The 26854-nt window shown below is 41.6% G+C and overlaps 1 protein-coding gene across 3 annotated transcripts in view; it reads right to left on the bottom strand.

The window, feature by feature from the left end:
• POLE4 (DNA polymerase epsilon 4, accessory subunit) overlaps nt 1–25693 on the bottom strand; it is a 47664-nt gene extending 21971 nt beyond the window's left edge. For 2 of the 3 annotated variants that reach the window (XR_006411939.3, XM_026482047.4), the window contains exons 1-3: nt 25445–25693; nt 24796–24880; nt 24090–24131 (exon numbers count right to left, since the gene is read on the bottom strand). Coding sequence is in view for 2 of the 3 variants with exons in the window: in XM_026482047.4 (XP_026337832.1) it covers nt 24090–24131; nt 24796–24880; nt 25445–25651 (334 nt within the window). In the remaining variant the exon portion in view is untranslated. Of the gene's footprint in view, nt 1–14935; nt 15259–24089; nt 24132–24795; nt 24881–25444 lie in introns of those variants that run through there. The other variant, XM_026482038.4, reaches the window with a different exon arrangement.
• Between the last annotated feature and the right edge of the window lie 1161 nt (nt 25694–26854).

The following is a 26854-nucleotide window of genomic DNA, read 5'->3' as shown; positions in this document are numbered from 1 at the left end:
TACTATTTTTTTAACCTCTCACACTGGCAAAGATTAAAACATTTGATGATACACAATATTTGCATGGTTATGAGGAAACTGTTGGAAGCAATACAAATTGGTGTAATTTCTTTGGAGGATCATAAATCTAAGATTCACATACTGGTTAATTTAGTAATCTTACTTCCAGAAATGTATTCAATAGATACCCTCCCACATGCAAACAAAGATACTGAACAAAGATATTCACCCAACATTGTATGAAAAGCAAGGACTGGAAAAATCCTAATTGTTTACCAATAGAAGAAAGGCTAAATAAATACCATTTGTACGTACAGTGGAATACCACATAACAGACTTAAAAAGAGGCACATGTGTGTGCTGGGAAGGGAAGGGAACATCTCTAAGATATAATTACTAGGTAAAAAGCAAGGGACACGAGTGTGGGTATGACATGGCCCTATCTGTGGACGCTTTTAGAATTTGGGGGGGGTGGGGGTTGTTTTTTGGATAGAGCCGGAATCCATTGGAATAGGGTGCATGAAGAAAGTAAATTCATTCTTTCCCACCACTTCTACTTAAACTCACACTGTGGATTTGTTCTTACTCTGCTCTAGGAGGACATTGCTTGCAGGTCCCACAGTTCTCAAGCCACTGTTAGATCATCGAAAAGCCCCCAGTCACATTCACTAATAAGGAAAACCTCATTTTAGTAATTTAACAATCTATTCAGCGTAACAACTAAAACTCCAGTCTTGTCCAGTGTAAAACCTCCTTTCCTGTCAGTCTGGGCCTGTTGTCTGCAGGCGGGTGCTATTGGGGGTGGGGGCAGGGGCGTGTGTGAGAGAGAATTTTATTTTTTCCCTACCCCACCCCACCTCACCTTTCCAAGCCACCTGCTGGCTGTAGCTACTGACCCTGCCCCCACCCCCAGCCTGGGCTGCAGGGGGAGAGGGTCTACAGAGAGAGGATGGTTTCCATGGCTGGGGCAGAGGCTATGGAGCTGGCTTCTCTGAGTATGACAGCAACAGAGCTTCCAGATGCTGGTTTTACAAAAAGCTGTTACAGGTTTTCATTTTCCTTTTTCTTTCCTCCTTTTCAGAGCTTCTCTCACTGGGGACCCATGCATGTGGAGGCCTTGCAGCAGAAGCTGCCTCTTGTCTGGCTCTGGACAACCCTTCCCTTGGGCCCACAGACACATTCTGTTGGGATCACATGGTCCCACCAGAAACTCCTCTTGGGCAGGACCCAAGACAACCCCAAACCCACCTATACCCTCAAAACATGCACCTTTGCCCCACAGCTACTGAAAATGCATCTCAACTGGAGGGGAGCTATCCATCTTCACTCAACCCAGGTAGACAGTCTCACCATCTCCAGGGAGAAACAGGTACTATCTTTATTTCTAACAAATGCCAGGAAACAGGGTCCGGCTCTCTGGGAGTTAGCCTTGAAGCCCTGCTCACTTGACCAAGCACACTGACAACACTCTCCAAAGAAATCTCTCCAACTCCACACCCTCTACTCTTATTGTCCAGAGGGAGAGTTGCTAATGCAGCCAATACTCTCTTATAATCTCTTAGTACAACCTACAAAGGCAGTTAAACCGGTGCAAACATAAGGCATCTACAATGTTGTTGCATGCTTTTGGGCCTCACTCAAAAGGGAGAAAGAGCGCCATTTCAAGATCCTTTTGCATATGCATATACTCATGTATATTTTTTTAAAAAAAGGTTCTGGAAGGATTATAAAATAAATAATCCACAGTAATCAACTGGGTGTGAACCAGGGGACAACGATGAGAGGAAATTTACATTTCACTGATAAGCTTTTATATTTTTAATCATTTTTATGTTGTTATACATTACTTTTAAAACTAAACAAAAATCTAGTTGATACATTTTAAAATATGAAGGAGATTTGTACACATCAAGATCAAAAAGACCTCATTTGATACATTGGTAAGTGAAACACCAGTTACAAAGTATCTAGAAGAAAGATCTCATTTATAATAGCAACCAAAGGGAGAAAATGTAAGACGTGAGCAAGATCTGCAAGAAGTAAACTTGCAAATTCTATTGAGGAATATAAAAGAATAATTGAATAAATGGAAAAGCATATTCTGTTCTCAAAAGACTCAGTAATTTAAAGATATCAGTTCTTCCTAAATTAAACTATAAATTTATATGATTTCAGTAAAAATGCCAATGGTTTTTAGGCCTAGGCAAACTAATTATAAAGTTCATATAAAAAATAACAATGAAAGTCGGACCAGGAAAACTCTTTCAGACCCAGCAGATAGCAGAACGTTTTGTAGTATTCTGGTAATTAAATCATTTAGGAGACTCCTGAGCAAATACAGCCATTGACACACCACCAAAGGACAGTGAAATAATAAACAAATGTGAAAACAGAAAATCGAAAGAGAATGGTAGGAACAAGGGAAACTATAAACTGGGTGGGCCTTTATGGAGTAGAGAGAATTAAAAATGAGAAGGATTTGCCCCTGCAGATCCTGGTAAAGCCTCAGGACACAGAGGAACAATTCCTGAGGAAGGTGGAAATCAGGCGAGGGGTTGAAAACATGCAGTTTGGTTGAAAGTCTATTTACAGGAAGGTTAGCACCCCCTGGGTCCCTTCCCCAAGCCTGCCGAGATAAAGAATGTCCCCTACTCTCCCACCAGATGCCATTGATTTATTCTCTGGGAAAACAGAAGTTGAAAATTAAAATGATTTTCATCTAGCCTAGCATCTAGCCTATACCCAACCAAACTATCAAGTCAACATGAGATATTCTGAGACATGCAAGGACTCAGGGAACATACTGTCCTTCAAAAGTTAGTGCCTGTGATATTGTGATTTATAATAAGAAAATATGTATTTGGTTTTCATCTCTCTTCCTGGCACAGAGTTCCCAAATCCCTTAGAATTTCCTGAGTGATAGCAGGATCTTTAGTTCTAATAAGGTGACTCTTGGGGCGCCTGGGTGGCTCAGTCCTTAAGCGTCTGCCTTCGGCTCAGGGAGTGATCCCAGGGTCCTGGGATCAAGCCCCCCATAGGGCTCCCTGCTCCGCTGGGAAGCCTGCTTCTTCCTCTCCCACTCCCCCTGCTTGTGTTCCCCCTCTCACTGTGTCTCTCTGTCAAATAAATAAATAAAATCTTAAAAAAAAAAAAAAAATAAGGTGACTCTTGATTTGCTCCTGGATGGGGGCTGGTCAACAGAAAGACCAAGCCATGATTAGAAGGTTAGAATTTTCAGCCCCACCCCCATCCTCCAGAGAGGAGATGGTGGGGGGCTGGGGGGGCTGGGAATAGAGTTAATAATTGATCAGGCCTATGTGAGAAGCCTGCATAAAATCTCAATAGTAGGGGTTCTGAGAGCTTCCAGGCAGGTAAACATATTGACATACAGGAGGGTGACACACCTCAACTCCCCGAGGACAGAGTTTCTGCACTCAGGACCCTCCCAGACCATGTCCTATGTATCTCTACATCTAGCCGTTCATCTGCATACTTTATCATATCCTTTAATAAACGGGCAAACATAAGTGTTTTCCTGAGTTCTGTAGGCCACTCCAGCAAATTAGTCAGACCTGATGAGGGGTTACGGGAACCTCAGATTTATAGCCAATCGGTCAGAAGCACAAGTGACAACCTGGGCTTGCAATTAGCATCTGAAGTGGGAGGCAGTCTTGTGGGACTGAGCCCCCAACCTGTGGGATTTGACGCTATTTCCTGGTAGATAGTATCAGAACTGTAGGAAGCCCAGCTGGTGCTGGAGAACTGCTTGGAGGGGTGGGGAGAACCCTCCCCATGTGGGACATGAGAAGGGCTTTAAGTGTGCTAGTGTTTGAGGAGGGAAGAAGACACCCAGGAGGAAGGACTGAGGATTTTCCTCAAACCAGGAATGTCAAACTTTCCTGAGCACAGGAACCACTGGAGGATCTTATTAAACTGTACGTTCTGATTCAGATGGTCCAAGAGTCCACATTCCTAACAGATCCTGGTGATATTGGCGCTGCTGGTCCCTGGACCCTACTTTAACAAGATACAACAGTAGTAGTAATATCAAGTGTGGCCAAGGGACTTCAGGGGCCTCTGAGAGCCTTTTAGGGATCACTGAGGTCTTTGCTTTTCCAACTACACCTGTGGTGAGACCAGATTTTCTTCATATGCTAAAACTAGAACAATACATTGCAACAGGTATGAGCATCCAGCTGTCTTCTACCAAGCCAGACATTAAAGAAATCTGCAAGAACTATAAAACAATGGCTCTCTTCTCAGTAATGGTTTTTTTTTTTAAACTAGTTTTCATAAAGAATGTCCTTGTATTAGTATGCAATGTTTTTTTATCACTGTTATTTGGAAATGAACTAGTGAACATTTTAAAGATCTCTCAGTGGGCACCTGGGTGGCTGAGTCGGTTAAGCAGCTGCCTTCTGCTCAGGTCAGGATCCCAGGGTCCTGGGATCGAGTCCCATATCGGGCCCAGCGGGGAGCCTGCTTCTCCCTCTGCCTGCTGCTCCTCCTGCTTGCGCTCTCACGCTCTGACAAATAAATAAATAAAATCTTTAAAAAAATAAATAAATAAAAATAAAGACCTCTCACCTTTGGTTTCTAGCATGGTAAATATTGATAGATATAACCACATTGACAAATGTTCTCTGGGCTCCCCAATAAGTTTTCAGAGCACAAAAGTCTCCTGAGACCACTACGTTTGAGAAGAGCTACACTAGAGAATATGCTCCAGGAGGAAGACAAGAGCTCTAGGAAATGGGGACCCCCAACACAAGGAAGATGAGAAGAAGCCCATGATGACAGCTGTACCAGATTTTTCTTGCTGATGTACCAAATTACCACAACTTGAGTGGCTTACAGCAACACAAGTTCATTATCGCCTAGTCTCTGCAGAAGTTGGAGCACAGCGAGGCTTGGCTGGGTCTCTGCTTAGCTCAAGGCCAAAATCAAAACATCGCAGGATGCATTTCTTTCTGGAGGCCCTGGAGATTGCTCTGCTTCTGAGCTGATTGAAGCTCTTGGCAGAGTTCAGTTCCATTCGGTTGCAGGACTAAGGCCCCTGGCTCCTTAAGTTCAGTCTCAGCTTCCAGACCACCCTTCAGACGATTCCTTGGCTCATGGCTTCCCTCCCTCATCTTGAGAGCCTACAACAGCAAATCCCTGTCATGCTTCTAATCTCTCTGACTTTCCTGTGCCCCATCCTTCCTGCCACATCTCTTTTTCTGCCTCCCTCTTCTGCTTTTAAGGGCTCATGTGGCTATGTTGGGCCCACCAGGATAACCTCCTTATGTTAAGGTCAGCCAATTAGTGACCTTAATAACACCTGCAAAGTCCCCCATAGTAGTACCTTGAGTCGTGTTTGCCTGAATAACCAGTGCATGGGAACCTTGGGGACCATCTTTACAATTCTGCCTGCCACAACAGCGAAGAGAAAGTTCCAGATGACATCAGGTCTAGGCCCCAACGGTTCCACATTGGAACAGGCAGACAGAGCAATATAAAATAAAAAAACAGATATGTTTGAGCATATGAATAATTTTAATGAAAGGCATGGTACATAGATGTTACAGTGTCTGGATAAACAGAGTAAGAAACTTATAGATAGCCAGGCAAATGAAAAAGCAAAATGCTTATTACTACAAAAGAAAATGAGGAATTTAAGAAGAAAAGAGGCCCAAGCATCACACACCTCTTGGGATGGCAGTGAACAACTTTTGCACCCTCATAATAATATAAGCACTGTCTATTGACTTAACGACAACAAAAATATAAAACTATGATGGGAGAGAAAGAAGGGAAAAAGGTAGAAAGGACATCAATTGATAAATTTTTAAAAATTGTTTAGAAATATGGATATAAATACTAAAGAGAAAAACTAGAATCACTGTGGGTGACCGTCTCTGAGAAACAGGGCTAGAAGGGCATGGATGGGCATGGCTGTTTCTCATTATAAGCCTATCCTTACCCATCCACTCTTCACCCTTCTCAGCCCTACTCTGAGCCCCAGGAGGCTGGCCTTGCTGTTCCTTGCCCCTAGTTCTGCTTGAACTCAGCCAATGGGAAGCAATACAGGATAAAAAGTTGGAAGGAGGGAGGAGGCTCTTGCAAACTCCCCGTTCTGGAGGAGTGATTCTTTTTTTTTTTTTAAATAATAATTTTTTATTATGTTATGCTAGTCACCATACAGTATATCCTTAGTTTTTGATGTAATGTTCCATGATTCATTGTTTGCATATAACACCCAGTGCACCACGCAATATGTGCCCTCCTTAATACCCATCACCAGCCTATCCCAGTCCCCCACCCCCTCTCCTCTGAAGCCCTCAGTTTGTTTCCCAGAGTCCATAGTCTCTCATGGTTCATTCCCCCTTCTGTTTAGCCCCCCTTCATTCTCCCCTTCCTTCTCCTACCGATCTTCCTGCTATTTATGTTCCATAAATAAGTGAAACCATATGATAATTGTCTTTCTCTGCTTGACTTATTTCACTTAGCACAATTTGTGTTGTGAATGTTGTGTAATCGTTCTTTCTGATGGCTGAGTAATATTCCATTGTATCTATGGACCACATCTTCTTAATCCAGTCATCTGTTGAAGGGCATCTTGGCTCCATCCACAATTTAGCTATTGTGGACAATGCTGCTATGAACATTGGGGTGCATATGGCCCTTCTCTTCACTACATCTGTATCTTTGGGGTAAATACCCAGTAGTGCAATTGCTGGATCATAGGGTAGCTCAATTTTTAACTTTTTAAGGGACCTTCACACTGTTTTCCAAAGTGGCTGTACCAACTTGCATTCCCACCAACAGTGTAAGAGGGATCCCCTTTCTCCACATCCTCTCCAACATTTGTTGTTTCTTGCCTTGTCAATTTTTGCCATTCTAACTGGCATAAGGTGGTATCTCAATGTGGTTTTGATTTGAATTTCCCTAATGGCTAATGATTTTGAACATTTTTACATGTGTCTGTTAGCCATTTGTATGTCTTCATTGGAAAAGTGTCTGTTCATATCTTCTGCCCATTTTTTTATTTGATTATTTGTTTCTCGTGTATTGAGTTTGGTCAAAATACCAATGACATTTTTCAAAGAACTGGAACAAACAGCCCTTAAATTTGTGTGGAACCAGAAAAGGCCCCAAATCGCCAAAGAATTGTTGAAAAGGAAAAACAAAGCTGGGGGCATCACGTTGCCTGATTTCAAGCTATACTACAAAGCTGTGATCACAAAGACAGCATGGTACTGGCACAAAAACAGACACATAGACCAATGGAACAGAATAGAGAACCCAGAAATGGACCCTTGGCTCTTTGGGCAACTAATCTTTGACAAAGCAGGAAAAAACATCCAGTGGAAAAAAAGACAGTCTCTTCCATAAATGGTGCTGGGAAAACTGGACAGCTATATGCAAAAGAATGAAACTTGACCATTCTCTCACACCATACACAAAGATAAACTCCAAATGGATGAAAGACCTCGATGTGAGACAGGAATCCATCAAAATCATAGAGGAGAACATAGGCTGCAAACTCTTTGACATCGGCCACAGCAACTTTTTTCATGACACATCTCCAAAGGCAAGAGAAACAAAAGACAAAATGAACTTGTGGGACTTCATCAAGATAAAAGCTTCTGCACAGCCAAGGAAACAGTCAAAAAAACTAAGAGGCAGCCCACGGAATGGGAGAAGATATTTGCAAACGACACTACAGATAAAAGACTTATATCCAAGATCTACAAAGAACGTCTCAAACTCAATACACGTGAAACAAATTATCAAATCAAAAAATGGGGGAGTGATTCTAAGCAAAGGATGCAATTTCTCCTCCAAGCTCTGGCTCTCACCAGCTGTGTCAAAATGTCCCCTCCCCTGGCCCCTTCGGGCCCAGGGATGGGGATAACTTCTCAGTATCCCTTGTGTCCCTTAATCCTGCCCATACTTCTGAAAATTGTCCCTTTACTAAATTCTCTTGAACTTCCTGAGTGCCTTTATTTTCTGCCAGGACCTTGACTGATATGAACGCTACATTAGTACATGACCAAATAATATTCTTAAAAAAAATTAATGGGGGGCGCCTGGGTGGCACAGCGGTTAAGCGCCTGCCTTTGGCTCAGGGCGTGATCCCGGCGGTATGGGATCGAGCCCCACATCAGGCTCCTCTGCTATGAGCCTGCTTCTTCCTCTCCCACTTCCCCTGCTTGTGTTCCCTCTCTCACTGGCTTTCTCTGTTAAATAAATAAATAAATAATCTTTAAAAAAAAAATTAATGGGCCGTTTTCTTAAAAAATGCCAAAGTCATGAAAAACAAATCTGAAGATCTGATACAGATCAAAGACAAAAAAGACATGAAAACTCCATAAAAGGAATGATCCTGTATTGTATCTGGATAAGGAAAAAAGGCTATGAAAATTACTTTAAAGGATATTATTGAGATAATTGACAGAATTTAAATAAATCCATAGATCAGATAATAACATTGCAGCAGTGTTAAATTTCCTGATGTTTGTCATTGTCTCACGGGAGGTAGCGTGTCTACAATCTATTCTTGAAAGGCTCCCAATAAAAATTATACAATACTAACATATGAAATAAAGAGAGTGCAAGCAAATGTGCATCCAGGTGAAGGGAACATAGTTCTTTGTACTAATCTCGCAACTCAAGTCTGAAGCTATTTCAAAATTTAAAGTTTCCAAAAACATAGATGTGTTCTTTTGACAAAAGCTTTAAATACACAATTTGGTACCAGTACACGAATAGATAGGTCAGTGGAACAGAACAGAGAATCCGGAAATACACCTATCCAAACACGTATGAGATTTAACACATTTAAAGGGTAGCCTTTCAAAACACGGTGTGCTGAGGGTAGGGATGGGGCTGGATTATTTTTTATATGGCATCTGGAAAACCAAGTAGCCATCCAGAAAAGAAGTAATGATAGCTCCCCATGTCACTCTATGGGCCAAAATAAAGGCCAGATGGATCAAAACTTAAGCAGTAAAAGAAAACAAAAACTACTAGAAGAAAAACCATGAGAGAAGCAGACTTAGCGGGAGGCAGAGGCCACCTCCCTAGGAGTCAGTGTGCAGACACAGCAGGTCCAGTGCCATTGCACCCCACTGGCTCCTAACAAGCCCCCCCACCCCCAGCACTCTGCCAGGGCCTCCGCATAGAGCAGGAAGGAATGAAAAAGCAGAGACAAACGGCATTTGTTGGTCAGGGGCAGCTCCAGCAGCAGTGAGCAGCACTGACAGAGGCGGCGGGGCCAGGCCGGAGAGCACGGCTGAGGAGTCCTGGCTCAGTGGACAGCCTCGGTGTCCCCAGCAGATCTGCCCTGGAAGGGTCTCTGGCCGTGATACGAGTCATCCGGCTTCCCATTCTTCCCCCTGTCCAAGCCTGCTTCTTCAGCCTACTGCCAAGTCTGAGAGCTACTCAACATTAAATTCCTTTTCTGTCATCCAGGTTTGTTTCTGTTGCTTACAACTTAGAATGTTAACTGCACGCGTGCGCGCGCACACACACACACACACACATGCATAAATGGTGTGTGTGTCCATATATATATCCTATATACCACATATATACTGTATTATATGGCTTGTTTTTTCCCTATTTTGCCTTAAGATTACATATGCATGAATATGAGCCTGCATACAAAATTGGCAGGCTAGCACAGCAAACCGGCCACAGGGGCACCTACAGGGATGGGGAGCTTAATGGTGGAGCTGGACTAAAGGGAATTCCACTTTTCAACCAATCTTCTGTGTTAAGGTTTTTGTTTTTTTTTGTTTTTTTTTTTTAAAGATTTTATTTATTTATTCAACAGAGATAGAGACAGCCAGCGAGAGAGGGAACACAAGCAGGGGAGTGGGAGAGGAAGAAGCAGGCTCATAGCGGAGGAGCCTGATGTGGGGCTCGATCCCATAACGCCGGGATCACGCCCTGAGCCAAAGGCAGACGCCCAACCGCTGTGCCACCCAGGCGCCCCAGTGTTAAGGTTTTTTTTACAGTAATCATAGATTTATACACTTTTTTTTAGATTTATTTGAGAGAGAGCGCGAGCGCACAAGCACAAGCAGGAGGAGTGGCAAGCAGAGGGAGAAGCAGACTCCCTGCTGAGCAAGGAGAGCAATGCAGAACTCGATCCCAGGACCCTGAGATCATGACCTGAGCTGAAGGCAGATGCTTAGCTGCCTGAGCCACCCAGGCACCCTGCATACTACTTTTTTAAACTATAACTACTTTAACACAATTTTTTCAAACAAATCTTTTACCTGTCTCACACCAGAACCAGAGCGGGGGCGCCGAGGCCAGAACAGAACAGCAGGCACACGCCATTCCCCCCTCACAGAGCAGGCCTTTTAACGGGGACACAGACAGGGTGCCAAGCAATGATTCCACAGTGTCATGAGCCTTAAGATGGGGAGAGACGGGCCCTGTGGGAGCCACAGAGGAAGGACACCCATCGTCACATAGAGGGTGGCCAGGAAGTTTCCCAGCCATATACTTCAGGCCGGCAAACGAGAGAGAAGAGAATGAGCAGAAATGTACAGCAGGCTGAGGGAACAGCCACAGAGACCATGGCTCCCTCAGGAAATCCAGGGGCTGGAGCACAAGGTGGGCAGGGAGGAGAAACGAGCACAGAGGGACGGACAAGGTAGATCACAAAGACCTCATGAAGAGAGACCTTGTAAAGTCTGCTTAAGCGGCTAGGACCTTATCCTGAGGGCCAATAGTCACCAAGGCTTCCGAGCAGAAAGGGCTGGTCAGACCTGGCCTTTGGCATATCAGTCATTGGATTTTCCTTCCAGTTTCCATCAGCCATGACAATTCTTATTGTCAGTGGGGCATGGCTGCAAAGTTTCCTTTTATCTTCCAGAACACTGGGCAGGGTTTTCCTAGTGCCACCTAGAGGAGAACCATCCATCCATCTATCCCAGCCTGTGACTCCTGGCTCCCCCTGCCGACCTGAGTAGGCACTTGCCTCACAGCTGATGATACCGTCATTCCTAAACCACTAGCTATATAAACTGATGAAATCAAACCCCAGGAAAACCTCAGCCCTTTCCAGAAGCTTAACACAGACAAAGCCCCTTGTGAAATCCTCTCAGAGCGGGCCTGTTCAGCCACTCGGGGCCCCGTAGGCTACATTCAGGAACCTTAGAGTACAGCACCATTAGTACCTCACTCACCCATATTAGCACAAATACAGATCTGCTGGTGCCTGCTGGCAAATTCGCTCTCCTGTCTCCCAGTACCACCCAGCTGAGAGTTTCCTCTTGTCCTATGCCCAAGTGTCTGCCATTAGGCCTTGGTCTATGTCTTATACTATGAGCTTGTGGGTTTCCCATGACAATGAGCTCTTAGGAATTTTCTCTCCCCAATTCGGTTATGTCTGACATTTTTCTCTATTAGAACACACATTCTGACTTACAGACCTTTTCACTTTTACAAAGTGCTTCATGAAATTACTGTGATTCATCACAATTAAGAATGATAATTAGGAAAAAAAAAAAATTTGGCTTCTTGCTTTTAGCTGCACCATATAGCAACAGTGGCACAAGGAGGAACCCTAAAATTCTCCCTAAGATTTTCACCCAGCATTCACCTGGTATTTTACTATTTCAAAGCACCAAAGGCACAAAGTTTCTTTTTTCAGGTAAGGTGAATAAGCAATACAATTGCCCATTGTTTGGAAATACAGTTTCACAGCTATTTGCTCTGAAATGTCGCATTTCTTTAAAATGTACTGAGAGTCTTTAGTAAATTCATTATCTTCAGTGTGATTTAAAAAGCCGAACTTTGGTCTCTGCTTTGTGCCACTCTGGTGTGGCATCCCTGAGATGAGGACAGATGATTTCTACAACTCTCCCTGCCCAAAGGAGGCCTGGTCGGTCTCTATTTATCATCTCTAATAAGGCAGAGATGTGCTAATTAGCAGTGCCTCAAGAAAACACTATGAAGTGACGGGCGCAGACACCTTTTTAAAAGCATGCCTTTCTCCACTCACTGTACTAGACTCAATTAGGAAGTGGAAAGCAAAAGGGCCTTGTTGTCTGTCTTGGGTAAAAGCTCCCTGGCATCTTGAAAGAGGTCCTTCACATTGACATTAATAAGCTCAGTGAGGATGTCTCAGGCTAAGAAACCTGGGATTGTCAGCACATCAAAATGAACCTTTTTCTCGGAAGCAGACTCTCATTAATGAAGCTCGATGTCTGATGTGGAGACACATCTCCATTTATGGTATTTCCCTCATGTGTGCTTGGAGGAGCCCTCATTTCTTATTTAGAGCTTTTGTTACCACAGACGAGTGATGTTCAGAATAAAAAGGGCTTCATTGCTCAGTAGCAATGCTGAAGATGGACGCTGGAGTTGGCAAAAGCTGTAATAACAATGCCAGTGTTGACTCAGTACTCTGTGCCCCACCCAGTGCGGAGGGCTTTTCTGGCGCTATTCTGTGACCCTCCTTATGGAGTAGTAACCACTATCGTCACCGAGGCTTAGAAATCTTATTGTGCCCACAGTTCCATAGTTGAGTTCCACAGAGAAGATGCTGTGGCTGAGACTTCTGGCTATTTACATTTAAATGAAGTAAAATTAAAAATTTATACTCCCAAGCCAATATTACACTATGTGTTAACAAATTATAATTTAAACAAAAACTTGAAACAAAATAGATTTTAAAGTAAAAAAAGTAAAATTAAAAGTTTAGTTCCACATTTCACTGGCTCAGTAGCCACATGTTGTGGGTGGCTACAACGTGGATATAGAACATTTCCATCATCACAGGAAGTTCTCTTGAACAGTGCAATAGAGAAGGGAATGACAAAGCAATAAGATGGAAGGAGCCCAGATCCCACAGTGACCGCATGGACAAAGGGAGTTGGATAGGACTGCAGTGTTTGAAGGCACCTGAATGGGGCAGGCTGACATAGCTGGTCAATGGGACCATAGTACTCCAAGCACTGGCTAAGGTTCAAGCTACCCTACCTAACAACTTGTCTCTGGAACTCCTTCCTCTCTTTCACGACTAACCAGTGCCCTCTACTGACTGGCACATTCTTCTTCATACATTTGATCAGGTCTAGTTGAGTCTGGGAGCAATTCAGCCTCTGAAATGTTTGACTTAGAGGTTCCACTTTCAGAGGGCAATCTTCCTAGCTTATTTCCAAATTCCTGGGGAGATCTACCATTGCTCACATACTGGAGCGTACCATTATGAGCAAAGAGCTTTGATCTTGCGCTTCTGAGCAGAGCCCCACACTTGTTTCCTCTACATTTCACCAGATCTTGCAAACAGGGAAAACACGTTTCTGAGGTTTAGGTAACCTGCAGTGAAAGAGCGAGAATTCTGTATTGCAGTGGATATGCGGCTTAGAAAGTCTGGAAGGCTTCTGGGCCAGGATCCATAGGAAAAGTGTAATTGTCATTTCTCAGGAAACTCAGAGTTAATCCCTACAATTGTCACAGCCTTAACCCAATCTGGCAGAAAAGAACACATCCAGTAAAAGGGTCTAAGGGTGGCTGCCTTCACCAAGGGCTCGGGGAGTCAGCCTCCCCCTGCTGGTTATGGCCCAGGAACACGGGAGCCTCTGGACTCGTAGGCCACCTGAAGACCTATGAATCAGTTCAACAGACATGTATGAAGGACCCATGAGCCAGGCACTGCGCATCGTGAGGACCGTACAGACAAGGAGTGTGGATACGCTAGAGATTACATTGAGTAGATTCAACAAACAGCTTTGCAGACAGTCTCACTGAGGCCTTCCTTTGGTTTGAATCTTTCTCTGCACCATTCTCTGCCCAGTCCTTTCCTTAAGGCAGAACCTTCACCAGCTGACCTACAAAATCCGGTACTCCCCTCTTACTTCTTAAAGAGTAGTGGTTGTTGTTTTCCTTCTCTTCCTCTCTATTCCCGACATTCTACAGTCATACTTTACCACCCACCCCCGGCCCTTAGAAGGGAGATTTACATTTTCCTGTAGATCAGTAGTCTGTGGACCAGTGGTGGGAAGGAAATTACTTGGGGAATTTATTTGAAAAAACTAATAGAGAGTCTTGGAGCTCCAGCCCCTGAGATTCTAATTTATTAGGTCTAGAAATGGGCATTTCAAACAAATGCCACAGAAGAATCTGAAAACTGGTCAAGTGTTTTAATCAGTTTCCTGCTGCTCTCCTCAAATACTACTTTCCAAGTACTTTGCCTCCCTCCTGCTAGATCACCCAAACTTTCCCTTAAAAAACAAAAATCAGCCAGGGCCTAAGGGAGGGAAGAATGGGCAGTTATTGTTTAGTGTCTACAGCTGCAGTTTGAGAAGATGAAGAATGTTCTGGAGACGGACGATGGTGATGGCTACACAATAATGTGAATGTACTTAATGCCACAGAACTGTACACTTAAAAATAGTTAAAACAGTAAATGTTAGGTTATGTATATTTTGCCACAATTTTAAAAATAAAAATAAAGGAATGGATACTGCTCATGCTATAACATAAACAAACCCTGAAAACATTACCTAAGTGAAAGACGCCAGATACAAAATACCACATATCTTATGATTCCACTAATATGGAGATATTTAAAAATTGACTGTGGTGATAGCTGCACATATCTATGAATATACTAAGAACTATTGAAATGTACACTTTAAATGGGTAAATTGTATAGTATGTGCATTATATCTCAATAAAGCTGTTAAAATTTAACTGGTTTTAAATCTAGGATCACATTTATTTAAACTTCTGAAGACCTTAAGTGACATCCCATAACTTCTGAAATCACATTCCGGTGACATATTGGAAAAAAGCAAATAAAAAGCAAATAAATCAAAGGACTGAGATTTAGAACAGCTGGCAAGAAAGATCAAAGGTCTCTGACGGGACGTGGTGGCCCTCCAGTTATCATGGCAAGGACAAAGGCAAGATTATAAAACACACTGGGTTGAAATTGATCAGAGACCTTTATTATGGTCCTCATCATTCAATAAGCAACCTACACAAATCATTTTCTTTTCCTCTGCCTCAACAGAGGCTGCATCCAAGCCTGAAATGGAAGACACAGGAGTGGAAGACCTTGTAGAGAAAAGCTAATAGGTGAGATCTCTGCTTATCCCGGCTTAGGTGAAGGTAGAACAGGAAAAGCATATAAGTACAATATTCCAAATAGTCTGTTCTTCAAAGCTGAGGCCTGCAGGAGAGGGGCTGGCCAAAGGATGCAGGTGAAAGCTCACAAAACTGCCCAGCTCAGCCATCAATCCAAAGTTCCTAAAAAAACAAAAACAAAAACAAAAACAAGAAAAAAAACAAAGAGCAACATGTAAAGCAAGGTGCCTCAAGAACTGGATGAGTGTAACTGGGCAAAATTCAAGTGGAAGCTGCACTGGTATTGTCAGTTCTCTAAGACCAAAATACTCATTTTGAGGAATATCCATCCAAAAGATCACTAAACATGTCACTACAGAAATTGGGCAGCTGTGAATTAAGCATACTGGTCCAGAGAGTTAGAATTGGAAGTTGGTAAAGGGCAAAGAGGTTGCCGTGTTAGTTAATGAGCATTTGGGGATTCCATACAAAGCATGATACAAAATATAAAAGTTATCTAAGGAAAAAGTTTATAATCTTTTGAGAAAGTTCCAATTCAAGATGGGAGACTGAGCCCACAACTTTGTATGTCCTCCCATCCAAGATTCCATTCAAAAGGAAATAAGGTTTTAAAAAAGTATAAATCTACAACAAAGAAGGGGGCCCATCAGCAGGTAAGAGATTTCAACAAAAAGCTGAATAATAGAAATCTGACTGAAGTATGTTTATAAATACAGCAGGAAAAAACATAAGCCTAGAATGAACAGAAGGAGCAGCAGAGGTGGGAGCCCATTTGCCCAAGAGATTCACGGACAGTCTCCAGGCCGACTCAGACACAGGAACAACAGAAAGATGCACAGGCTAGAAAGGGTTAATGACTTGAGGGTCTATAAGAAACAGGTGGCCCCACCTCCCTACAACCCTTCCAGCCTATAGCATTACCAGAAGACAAACATTTAAAGCTAAACGGGAAAAAAATCAGAGGGCTCTCTTCCAATAAACTAAATAAATAATCTGAAGAACTAGAGAAGCCTCTGAAAATACCAGCTCCCCACAGTAAGGCATTCAGGGCCCCAGCATAACACCTGGTCCCACCTCTGCCCACCCTAACATAAAAGTGCAAAGCAAAAACCACCTTCCTATGTATACACAGCTTCCAAGCAGCCTTCTTACTCCTTTATTCCTAAACAGAATGAAAATTACTGGGCAAACTGCAAAATGAAAGGAAAAACTAAAATTTATCTAAAAAAAAAAAAGCTAGAATAAAATATAATTCAGAGAAAAGAACATATAAGAAAACAAAGCAAAAACACCTCTAAGTTAAAAAAAAAAAAAAAAGAAAAGAAAAAAAACAGCCTCTTCTTGTTATAAAGGCAAATTCCTGCTGAGATCAACTGATAAAGCTGACTGAAATATTTTTAAAAAGAAAATCCTTCAAGCACTGAAGAGGCATCAAAAAGTGAAATCCAAGATCTAGAGAAAGCAAGAACACAAAGTAAACCCAACCTCCAAATCTGCTTTTGCCCTGAGGTCTTTTTTGCTAGTCTAAAAGACAGAGACGGAAATTTTAGCTAAGTCAAATCTAAGACTCTGCCCAAGTGGGAAGTTCGGATTTTTTAAAAAGCTGTAGTCCCATTAGGCTATACCCCCAGAGTAAAGCTAGACTAGAATTAAATCAGCCCCCTCACAGACTTGCAGTCAGGATTCACTTATATTAATTATTAATTATTAATTAATCCTCAAGTCTTGGATTAAGGAGATCCTGAATTTACACATTCCCCTAGGTACCTTGCAGCAGCAAATAAAAATCTTTGGAGAAACATTTCATCATACAGGCCTCAAACTATCCAACAAATAATTTTTTTCAAGTACAATGACCAATACACCAAGATAACTAGGCATAAAGAGGAAAAAAGACCATGAAACAATATCAACAGGAACAGGTCAGGAAAAAAAATAAAATAAGTCAGCCTCAAAAGGCTGTAGATATTAGACTGGACAGAGCCTATAAAACAACTGCACTTACTTTGTTTAAAGAAATAAAAGGCAAGCTTCAAAATATCTGGAGCGAATGTAATAACAAGTGACAAAGTAAATTTGAAATATAAGCAAATGGAATTCACAGAACTGAAGATACAAAAACAAAAACAAACTAAGAAATCCATAGAACAGTTTAAAGGAGACAAGACCACCAGAGAAAGAATTAACAACCTGAGAGATCAGAAAAAAACTACACACAAGCATGGAAAGGTAAAATTATGATTGAGGTTTAATATATATTTAATGGGAATCCTAATGAGAAAGGAGAAAGAACAAAGCAGAGCCATTATCTGAAAAGATAACTAGCTGAGACTTCTCCAGGACAAATAAAAGACATCAATCCATATATTTAAGAAGCTTAAGCAGACCAGAGAGGGAAATCTACACGTGTATACATCCAACGGAAACTACAGAAAAATCAAAGACAAATACAAAATCTTAAAAGTAACCAAAAAAGGACAAATTAGCTTCAAAAGATTAACTGATTAACCGTGATTTCTCAACAGAAACGATGGAAGCCAAAAGAAGCAGAATGAGAGCTTCAACATGATAAAGAAATAACTTTCCACCTAAAATTCTATATTCAGCAAGATACTTTTAACAATGAAAGTAAATAAAGGCTTTTTCATTACCACCACCACCACCCAAAAAAGAGTCAGCTACCAGCAGACCCATACTAAAGGAGTTCTAAAGGATTTACTTCAGAAAGAAAGAAAATGATCAAAAATGGAGAAGCAGAAATATAAGAAGGGCAAAGATAGTATAAATATGTGAATAAATTCATGTGATCTTTACCATATAATACAACAGTAACAGTGCCTTATGTGGATTGACAAAGCAAAACAAAAACACATGACAATAATAGCATATATGGGGAAGAGGGCCTTGCATAGAGAGTTAATAATTCTAAGATCCTATTTTCTTGAGGACAAGTATAAAGGTACTATCTTTAGGCTCTGCTGAAATAAGAATGCATACAGTAACTGTAGAGTAACAAAAGAATAAAGTATATAATTTCCTGAGAGAGGGAAAAAATGAAATAATAAATTACACTTAAAAAGAGCAAAAATTTGGGGGTGCCTGGGTGGCACAGCGGTTAAGCGTCTGCCTTCGGCTCAGGGCGTGATCCCGGCGTTATGGGATCGAGCCCCACATCAGGCTCTTCCGCTATGAGCCTGCTTCTTCCTCTCCCACTCCCCCTGCTTGTGTTCCCTCTCTCGCTGGCTGTCTCTATCTCTGTCGAATAAATAAATTAAGAAAATCTTAAAAAAAAAAAAAAAGAAGAAGAAGTAACAATGGTTAACTTATAAAAAGTCTCAAACACTTAACTACTAATAGCCTACTGTTGACCAGATGTCTTACCAATAACATAGCCTATTAGCACATATTTTGTATATTAGGTGTATTATACACTGTATTATTACAATAAAATAACCTAGAAAAAAGAAAATGTTATTAAGAAAATAAGAGGAAAAAATACATTTACAGTGTTATACTGTAAAAAAATCCCCACATACCCACACAGTTCAAACCTGTGTTATTCAGGACCCTGGCTGGCTCAGTCAGTAGGGTATGAGACTCTTTTTTCTTTCTTTTTTTGTTTCGTTTTGTTTTTAAGGATTTTATTTATTTATTTAGAAAGAGAAAGAGCATGCATTGGGGGGGGGGGAATCTCAAGCAGAATCCCTGCTAAGCAGGGAGCCCCATGCAGGGCTCAGATCTTACAACCCTGAGATCATGACCTGAGTTGAAATCAAGAGTCCGACGCTTAACAGACTGAGCCGCCCAGGCACCCCAGGCATGCACCTCAGCCCCACACTGGGCATGGAGCCTACGAAAAAAAAAAAAGAATGCCCACTTGGGGCGCCTGGCTGGCTCAGTCAGAAGAGCATGCACTCCTGATCTTGGCCTCATGAGTTTGAGTCCCATGGTGGGTATAGAGATTACTAAAAAAAAAAAAAATAAACAACTTTCAAAAACAAACAAACAAACAAAAAACCTGGTGCTGTTCAAGGGTCAGCTATACTATGAAGAACTTTATGCCAACAAATTTGAAAATTTAGATAAATGTAAAATTCCTAGAAAAACTATAACTCAAGGGGAAAGCAGGACAGGACTGCCTCAAAAAATAAAATAAAACCAGAATGGTCCCTATATCACACAAAAAAATGTAATCAATCAGGTATCTTCCCACAAGGAAAATTCTAGCCTAAATGACTTCATTGGTGAATTCTACCATTCAAATAAGAAATAATGGGGCGCCTGGTGGCTCAGTTGGTTAAGAGTCTGCCTTCAGCTTAGGTTATGATCCCAGAGTCCTAGAAGCGAGGCCTGCATAGGGTTCCCTGCTCAGCGGGGAGTCTGCTTCTCCCTTTGCTCCTCACCCCGCTCATGCTTGCTCACGCTCGCGCGTGCTCTCTCTCTCTCTCTCTCTCTTGCTCTGTCTCTCTCAAAATAAAATGTTTAAAAAAAAAATTTTTTTAAACAAAAAAAAAAAAAAAAAAAAGAATTCCAATCTTACAAAGTTTTCTAGAGAACACATAAAAAGGGTACACACACTCTCCAACTAATTTGTATGAGGCTCACATTCAATAGGGAAAAAAATGCCAATCTCTCAGGGGTACCTGAGTGGCTCAGTCAGTTAAGTGTCTGCCTTAGGCTCAGGTCAAGATTTCAGGGTCCTGCGACCCAGCCTGTACCAGGCTCCCTGCTCAGCAGGGAGTTTACTTCTCCCTCTCCCTCTGCCCCCTCCCATGCTCATGCAGGCACGCATATGCACGGTCTTTCTCACTCTCTCTCAAATAAATAAAATATTTATAAATAAATAAAATTTAAAAACAGCAATACAGCATCTGCAATCTGTTAAAATTAATCTACAAAAAAACTAGAGTTAAGTATAATTAATGAGGACACACTGAAGGTTTTCTCTTTGAAATCAAGATGACTGCTATCAGCGACATCTATTCAACACTACACTGCAGAATCTAGCCAAGAAAAAGGGAAAGAAAAAGATAAGGATTGGGAAAACTTCACAAAACTGCCACTACTAGTGGATATTACCATGTAACTAAGGAAATCCAAAAGAATCAACACAAATCATTAGAATTAGCATTGAGCAAGATGTTAGGTACAAAATTAAGATATAAAACCAATTATATTTCTATACACTAGCAACATTCAGAAAATTTTTTCTTAGAAAGATGTCAATAACAATAGCATCAAAATTAAGTACTTAGAGGAAAGCATCTAACAAAACATGTCAAGATTTCTTCCTGTGAAGTAAAAAAACTTTATTTAAAAAAACATTAAAGATCTAAATAAATGGAGAAATATACTATGTTCATGGACTGAAAGATTCACTACTATAAAGATATTGTTTCTCCCTCCAAGTAATCTATAGATTCCATTCAATCCCAATCAGTACCCTTTTCCTGTGGAATTTGGCAAGCAGACTCTAAAATACACATGAAAATGCAAAGAATCGAAAATAGCCAAGACACTTAAAGAACAAAGTGGGAAGATCTGTTCTTTCAGATAAAGCTACCATAATTGATACAGTGTGGTACAGACATGGTAACAAACACAACAGATCAACAGAAGAACAGAAAACCTAGAAAGAGCCTTGATCTATAACAAAAGTAGTATAACAGAATATTCTATGGAAAAGTGCCCATCTAAATAATAAGAAAAAAATTAAATTAGACCCTTCGTTACCTCAGTCGGATACACAAAAAGTCAACTGTAGTTTTACGAAAGACAAGAAAGCTATAAAAAATTTTAGCATATAGGAGAATGACTTCATGATGTTGGGGTAGGGGAAAAAGTCTTATACAGGAAACAAATAGCATTACATATAAAGAAAAAATTAATACATTTGACTATCTTTAATTGAGAACTGGTTTATCAAAAGGTACCCTAAAGGGTGAAAAGACAAGTCATAAACCAGGAAAAGATATAGGCTTCCCATATGATGAAAAAGATTTACATTCAGAAAAAATAAAAAATAAAAAGCATATATATATACACATATACACACACACATATAATCACAGATACAGTTACAAATCAGTAAGGAAAAAGACAAAATATCCAGGATAAAAATAAGACACCACCCCACCTCAGAAAATGGACATGCATATGAAAAGATGTCACCAGTAATCAGGGCAATGCAAAATGAAAGTACTATGCAATTATCCTTAACATCCCTACCAGACTGGCAAAAATCAAATACCAAGTGTTGATGAGAATGAGGAGCAATGTGAATTATCATACATTCTTGGTAGAAATGTGAATCAGGTATGCAGGAAGTTCAGCAATATCTATAAAAGAGGGAAATATACATATCCTATGTCCCAGCACCTTTATCCACACACACCCCTAGAGAAATATGTGTAAGAATGTTCATAGTGACGAGGGAGCAGAAGGCAAGCTAAGGACAAAGCATCAATAGCACATTGCTTATAACAGAAAAAAAAAAGTTACCCAAATATCCACATTAAAATGGTTCAATTATAATGCTGTCACACAACGTATGCCATACAGCAGAGAAAAGAGATATGTGCAACCACACAGACGGACCTCATAAATGTGTTAACCTAAAGAAAAGAGTCACAGGACAGAAGATGACCGGTGAATACATACAGTGTGGTTACATTTTTAGAAAGTTCGAAAAAATATAAAACCAAATCCTACTGTTTAAGGATGCTTATGTCGTAAAACTGTAAAGAAAATCAAGTAATTATCAAAAAGTCAGGATACTGTTGTGTCAGGAAAGGGGATGGAAAGATCTACCATGAAGAAGGAATATATATGGAGCTTCTGGGGGCTGACACTATTTTAGCTCTTGACCCAGCTGGTGGTTGCAATGGTGTTCATTTCATTATTTATTGACTTTACATTTGTTATCTGTGTTCATAAGGAAAGGTTTGGAAAAAAATATACATACATAAACTCATCTGCATAAAATATCCCAAATATTACACAAGAGACTAATAACAGTTGCCTGCAGGGAAGGCACCTCTATGAGAAATTAAAGGACAGAAGAGGTAAAGGAAGTTCTCCATGTTTGGAGAACTATTCACAGTACTGTTTTTCAACTACTACATTCAACAGATATGTAAAGCGTGGGAGATTTAACTAAGATAACAAGATATGTTATCAGTCTTCACATTGTCAAAATACAAGTATAGAGGACACCAAGTAAAGCTAGAAGTGGGTTAAAAAATGGGAAAGGAAAGGATGGGTCCACTAATAGTCACACCTTCCAAAGTGGGGAGTTAACCAAAAAAATAGATATTTTAGTACGTTATGTAAACTATACAGGTAACAAAGGAACTAAAAATAATGATATAACTTCCAAAAATCAGAAAGGAGGGATTTATGGAGCAGTATAGGTTACCTAAATCTTCATTTATCACAGCAGAAAGTTAACAGATAACATCTGCAGTTGAAAAATCAAGGATGAAAATTATTTAGAAACGTAAGTAAACACCTGAAAAACTAAAGACAGAAACACCAAAAGTGTGGAGCAGCAGCTACATTTCATTAGAAGCCATTAGATAACTGATTTTCAAGCATGGATATATATTGCCTTGATTACAAAAGAAAAAAATAATTTTCTACTTAGAAAATATACATCTAAAGACATGAGAACATTTATTTTACCAGGTACGAAATATAATACTGACTGAATCCGCGATTGCTAAAATGACCAAAATTCAGATCTACTAATGTAGGCAGAGCAGAGGAATGCAATTACTGAGATTATTGGATCAAAAGATGAAAATGAATACATCCACCACTCAATAAGTGACCATTTATTAAAAATCCAAGCTAAGAACTATGCCATGGTGGAGACCAGAGTAGAAAACTACATAAGATCTCTCCACTTCTACTCCTGGCACCTTCCAATTCATCATCCACAGGTCTGTAGTGTTAAGTCTTTAAAATACAAATCTGATTATATATACTCTTTGAAAAGCTGGTAATTAAAAATGAGCAGGTAACGTAGGCTCCAAACATATTTGGAGAACTGATGGGAAGTCAGTAACAGGAAGTTGCCTTCCTCAGGTAGGCAATTAAGTTATTTTTAACAAAAACAAGCAGAAAAAAAAGGTTAAGAAAGATCTACAAATTGAAAGAATACTCAAGAATCTAGACTTGAAGCTAGCCATGGGAATGTATCTTAAAACACATTTCTAAAAAATGTATCAAAAGGGTGAGAGGCCTAGGCTGATTACAGAACAAAAGAGAAAAATAGTGAAATAAATTCATCCAGAAAGGATTTCTGAAGGTAATAAGGCACGAAGAAGATAATGAGAACATGCTGGTATTGTAAAGGTGAAAATAAACTGAAAGTGTGTGGCTCTCTCATATTCAATCAGAATATGTGCAGGGAAAAATAAGCTGATCAGATTTAGGAATTATTGGAGAAATAGATATCCATCCGAGAAAAGATAGCTAAAATATGGTATCTCAATATTTTCTACTTCAATGACAAGACTTAGTACACAAGTTAATGCAAAATTCTTAAAAACAAACAGACACAGGCAAGTACACAATCTCCCAGTGGCAAAATAATCACTTAATACAGATGGTTGAAGAAGAAAAAATGTTGGCAATTGTTTCTGATCTCTAGCATTATGATGAGGGGAAGATTATATAGCATTATATGAAGGGAACGGAGACCAAAGTAGGAAACAAACTTCTCGATCCACCTAACCCCACTAGGATTTTTATATTCTCTCTCATTTTTTATAATTAACAGTTTTCAGGAAAAAGTTCTAGTTACCCAAGAGAATTAGAATTGTTAAATCTCACTAGATTTAATATATTAGTTTTCCCCAACTTAATAGGAAATAGGGAGGAAGAATTATCCCTAAGAAGAACCAGGTAGCAATTTTATAAGGTTTTAACCCAGATCATTAGCATGCGATAGACAGGTGGAAATGATTACCCATCGACAGAGAACTCACCTTCCAGAAAAGCAAATTCATCCACAGCTTCTATTGCATTATCTGAAACACACAGTAAAAGGACATCTGACTAACTCTGGTCATTTGGACATCAACACCTTTAAAAAAAAACCACAACCCACATAATAAAGGGCATGACACTTTATGCAAATAAGGGCATTTATGAACTTTGTCCCTTGCTGTCAAGCGATGCATTCCTACTCCACCATCAATCTTACATATCAACTGTTTCTCTACAAAAGTAGGAAAACTCTAGGTAAACCCTGTTCAGTGGGGGGAAACTTTTTGCTCCGAAAGTCATCAAAGAAAAGTCCAGCAAAACAGAAGGGAAAGTGGGATTAAGGTATACAAAAGCTTACACATGCACAAAGGTTACCAACTAAAGAGGCAGAAATCAAACTCCCAGTTTCTAGGGGGGAAAAGAAGTGTACAACATGGCAAAAGGTATAAAGGGGTCTAGTCAGCTTTAGCAACACTTAAGACTCCTTTCATTACCTACCCCACCACCTCTCCAGCCACCCAAAGCACAGGGACCATAAAGGTTAGGACTTTCTATCACTGTGGCAGTCCAACAGAAGACATCATAGAGAGAGACACTGTGGCACCTCTCACCTTACGGAGATGGCTTCTTCACAAGTGAGAGGGAAGCCTCCCCCAGCCCTCCCTTCTTTGCCCCCAGATACGGAATACCACAGTGACACTCTACCCAAATCTCTCCTCTGGAGGGTTTTCCTCTTTCCTTGTTGAGCACAGCAGTAGGCATCTTTTGCAATGGTCTCCACAAACAGTTCCTGTGAGGCGAACAAGGAGCATTGAATCAATGGGTTCTAGCACAATTCTTGTGAGCGCTTCTGAGCGGTGGGAAGGGATGCTCTGAAGTAAGGGGTGCTCTGAAGAGGTTTTCAGTCCTGGACTTCATGAGGTACTATTATTCCCTTTCCCCCTAGCCCGCTAGCCCATGACACGTCCCTCCTCCGTCACTCGTAAATCCACCGCACTCATTCACTTGACACTCCTACAAGTTTTATTAGACACTCGAAATGCAACTTAAAGTCGTTGTCCAAAGCCCTTATGACGTGGCAGGTGTGTTAATAAATCAATACAACTACGGCAGGTATGTGCCTCTTTCTCCGTCTTCCCTCCTACGTACACTTCACGTCTCTGAATCCGGCCCAGCACCTCACTCACCCACTTACGCTATGCACACCCAGTCCAGACCCTCCTCCTCCCTCGTTTCCTCTTCCCCAAGCGGCCCCCGTCGCCGCTACGCCCCGCCCCCGGAAAGTTCCTGCTGCCCCGCCCCTCACCACCTATCCGCCCCGCAAGCCCGTGTGGCCCTGACGCTCCCGCCGCACCGCGGCTCGTGCCAGAATGAAGATGGCTTCCTGTCCCGCGAGGGTCACGTCGGGGTCCGCCTTCACCAAAGCCTTCACTCGCGCTAAAGGCAGCCTTGAGAGACGAGCCCCGGGCGCACTCGTCGGGGCTTGGGGCTGCGGAGCCGCTGCCTCCCCACTGGGCCCCTCCTCCTCCCGGGGCGTCCCGCTTCCAGCCGCCGCCGCCATCCGGGCCCCGAGCGTGCTGCGCGCGGCCGCCGACTGTGCGCGCGCACGCGACGCCGGCCCCTTTCCCGCGCGTGCTGGGGGCCACGCCCCCTCTGGGCGCGTGGCCCCGCCCCTTACGCGGCTGGTCGCTCCTAGGACTCCCGGCAGGCGGGGACCGGCGCTGGGCGTGGTAGCTCTGTCTTTGCTGTGGCGCCTCGCGGCTGCTACGCTTTTACACTCTCTTCCGGGTCCTGGTGAGCGCCGTTGTGCCTAGTTGACCCCAAGCACCGGTCCCTTAGTGGCTGAATGTGGCTGAGCCGGGCTAATACCCGGAGGAGCTCCCTGGTCTGGAAACCCAGACCCGGCCTGCAAGAGAGTCTCACTCAAATGATAAGCGAGTGAGAGACAAGACTGAGAAGGGCAGGTGCCCGTGCGAGGCCCGGATGTTCCCGGGAGGTCCCGCGTGCGGGAAAGAGGGTACCGAGAGGGGCGCGAAATCTGGACCAGTGTCAAGGAGAACAAGATGCCCTAGAAGAAGGTAGGACCTTGGCAGGGAGAAATAGAAGAATTTAAGCCCTGACAGGAAACCACAAATAAAAAGCATAGGGGCTGGAAAGTATGAAGTTGTGTCGATCACAAGCTGTTCACGCTTGTTCAGTCGCGAGTTGCACCAGAGCGCTGGCTCTCAAACTTTTTGTTCGCAAGCTCCCTTTACGCTCTTAGAAATTACTGAGGACCCCAAAGAGCCTTTGTTTCTGTGGTTTATATCTATATTTATTGTATTCGAAATTAAAAGTTTCAGAATAAGGTAACTAATACGTTTTTATAACAAGTTTCCCCCAAAAAGTCTAATGAGAACATTCTCTTTAATGTATGGCTTTAATAGAAGACCGTTGGACTCTCTCACTGCTTCTGTATGTTAACATTACCACTTTTCAAATAGATCTGGAAATTCCAAATAACCTCTTAGTATTGTTAAGAAAATAGTTTTTACTTCACAGATACCTGAAAAGGATCCCTCAGAATACACGCCACCCCTGATTAGTCCCCACACCAAAGTTCGAAACCTGGCATAGAGGAACAGTTCATATTTGCCGTAACAGTTTTAATCTAAGTCAGTTCTAATAGCTCATATTTTTTTAGCATTTCCTATGTGCATGGTTCATGCTTTTACATGTGCTTTTACATTTACATATTTATGTACTGAGTAACAATTCTCATAAT

This window comes from Ursus arctos, unplaced genomic scaffold (assembly GCF_023065955.2).
Source record: "Ursus arctos isolate Adak ecotype North America unplaced genomic scaffold, UrsArc2.0 scaffold_8, whole genome shotgun sequence".
NCBI lineage: Eukaryota > Metazoa > Chordata > Mammalia > Carnivora > Ursidae > Ursus > Ursus arctos.
The sequence above is the reverse complement of the archived record's forward strand: the minus strand, read 5'-3'. Positions and strand labels throughout refer to the sequence as shown.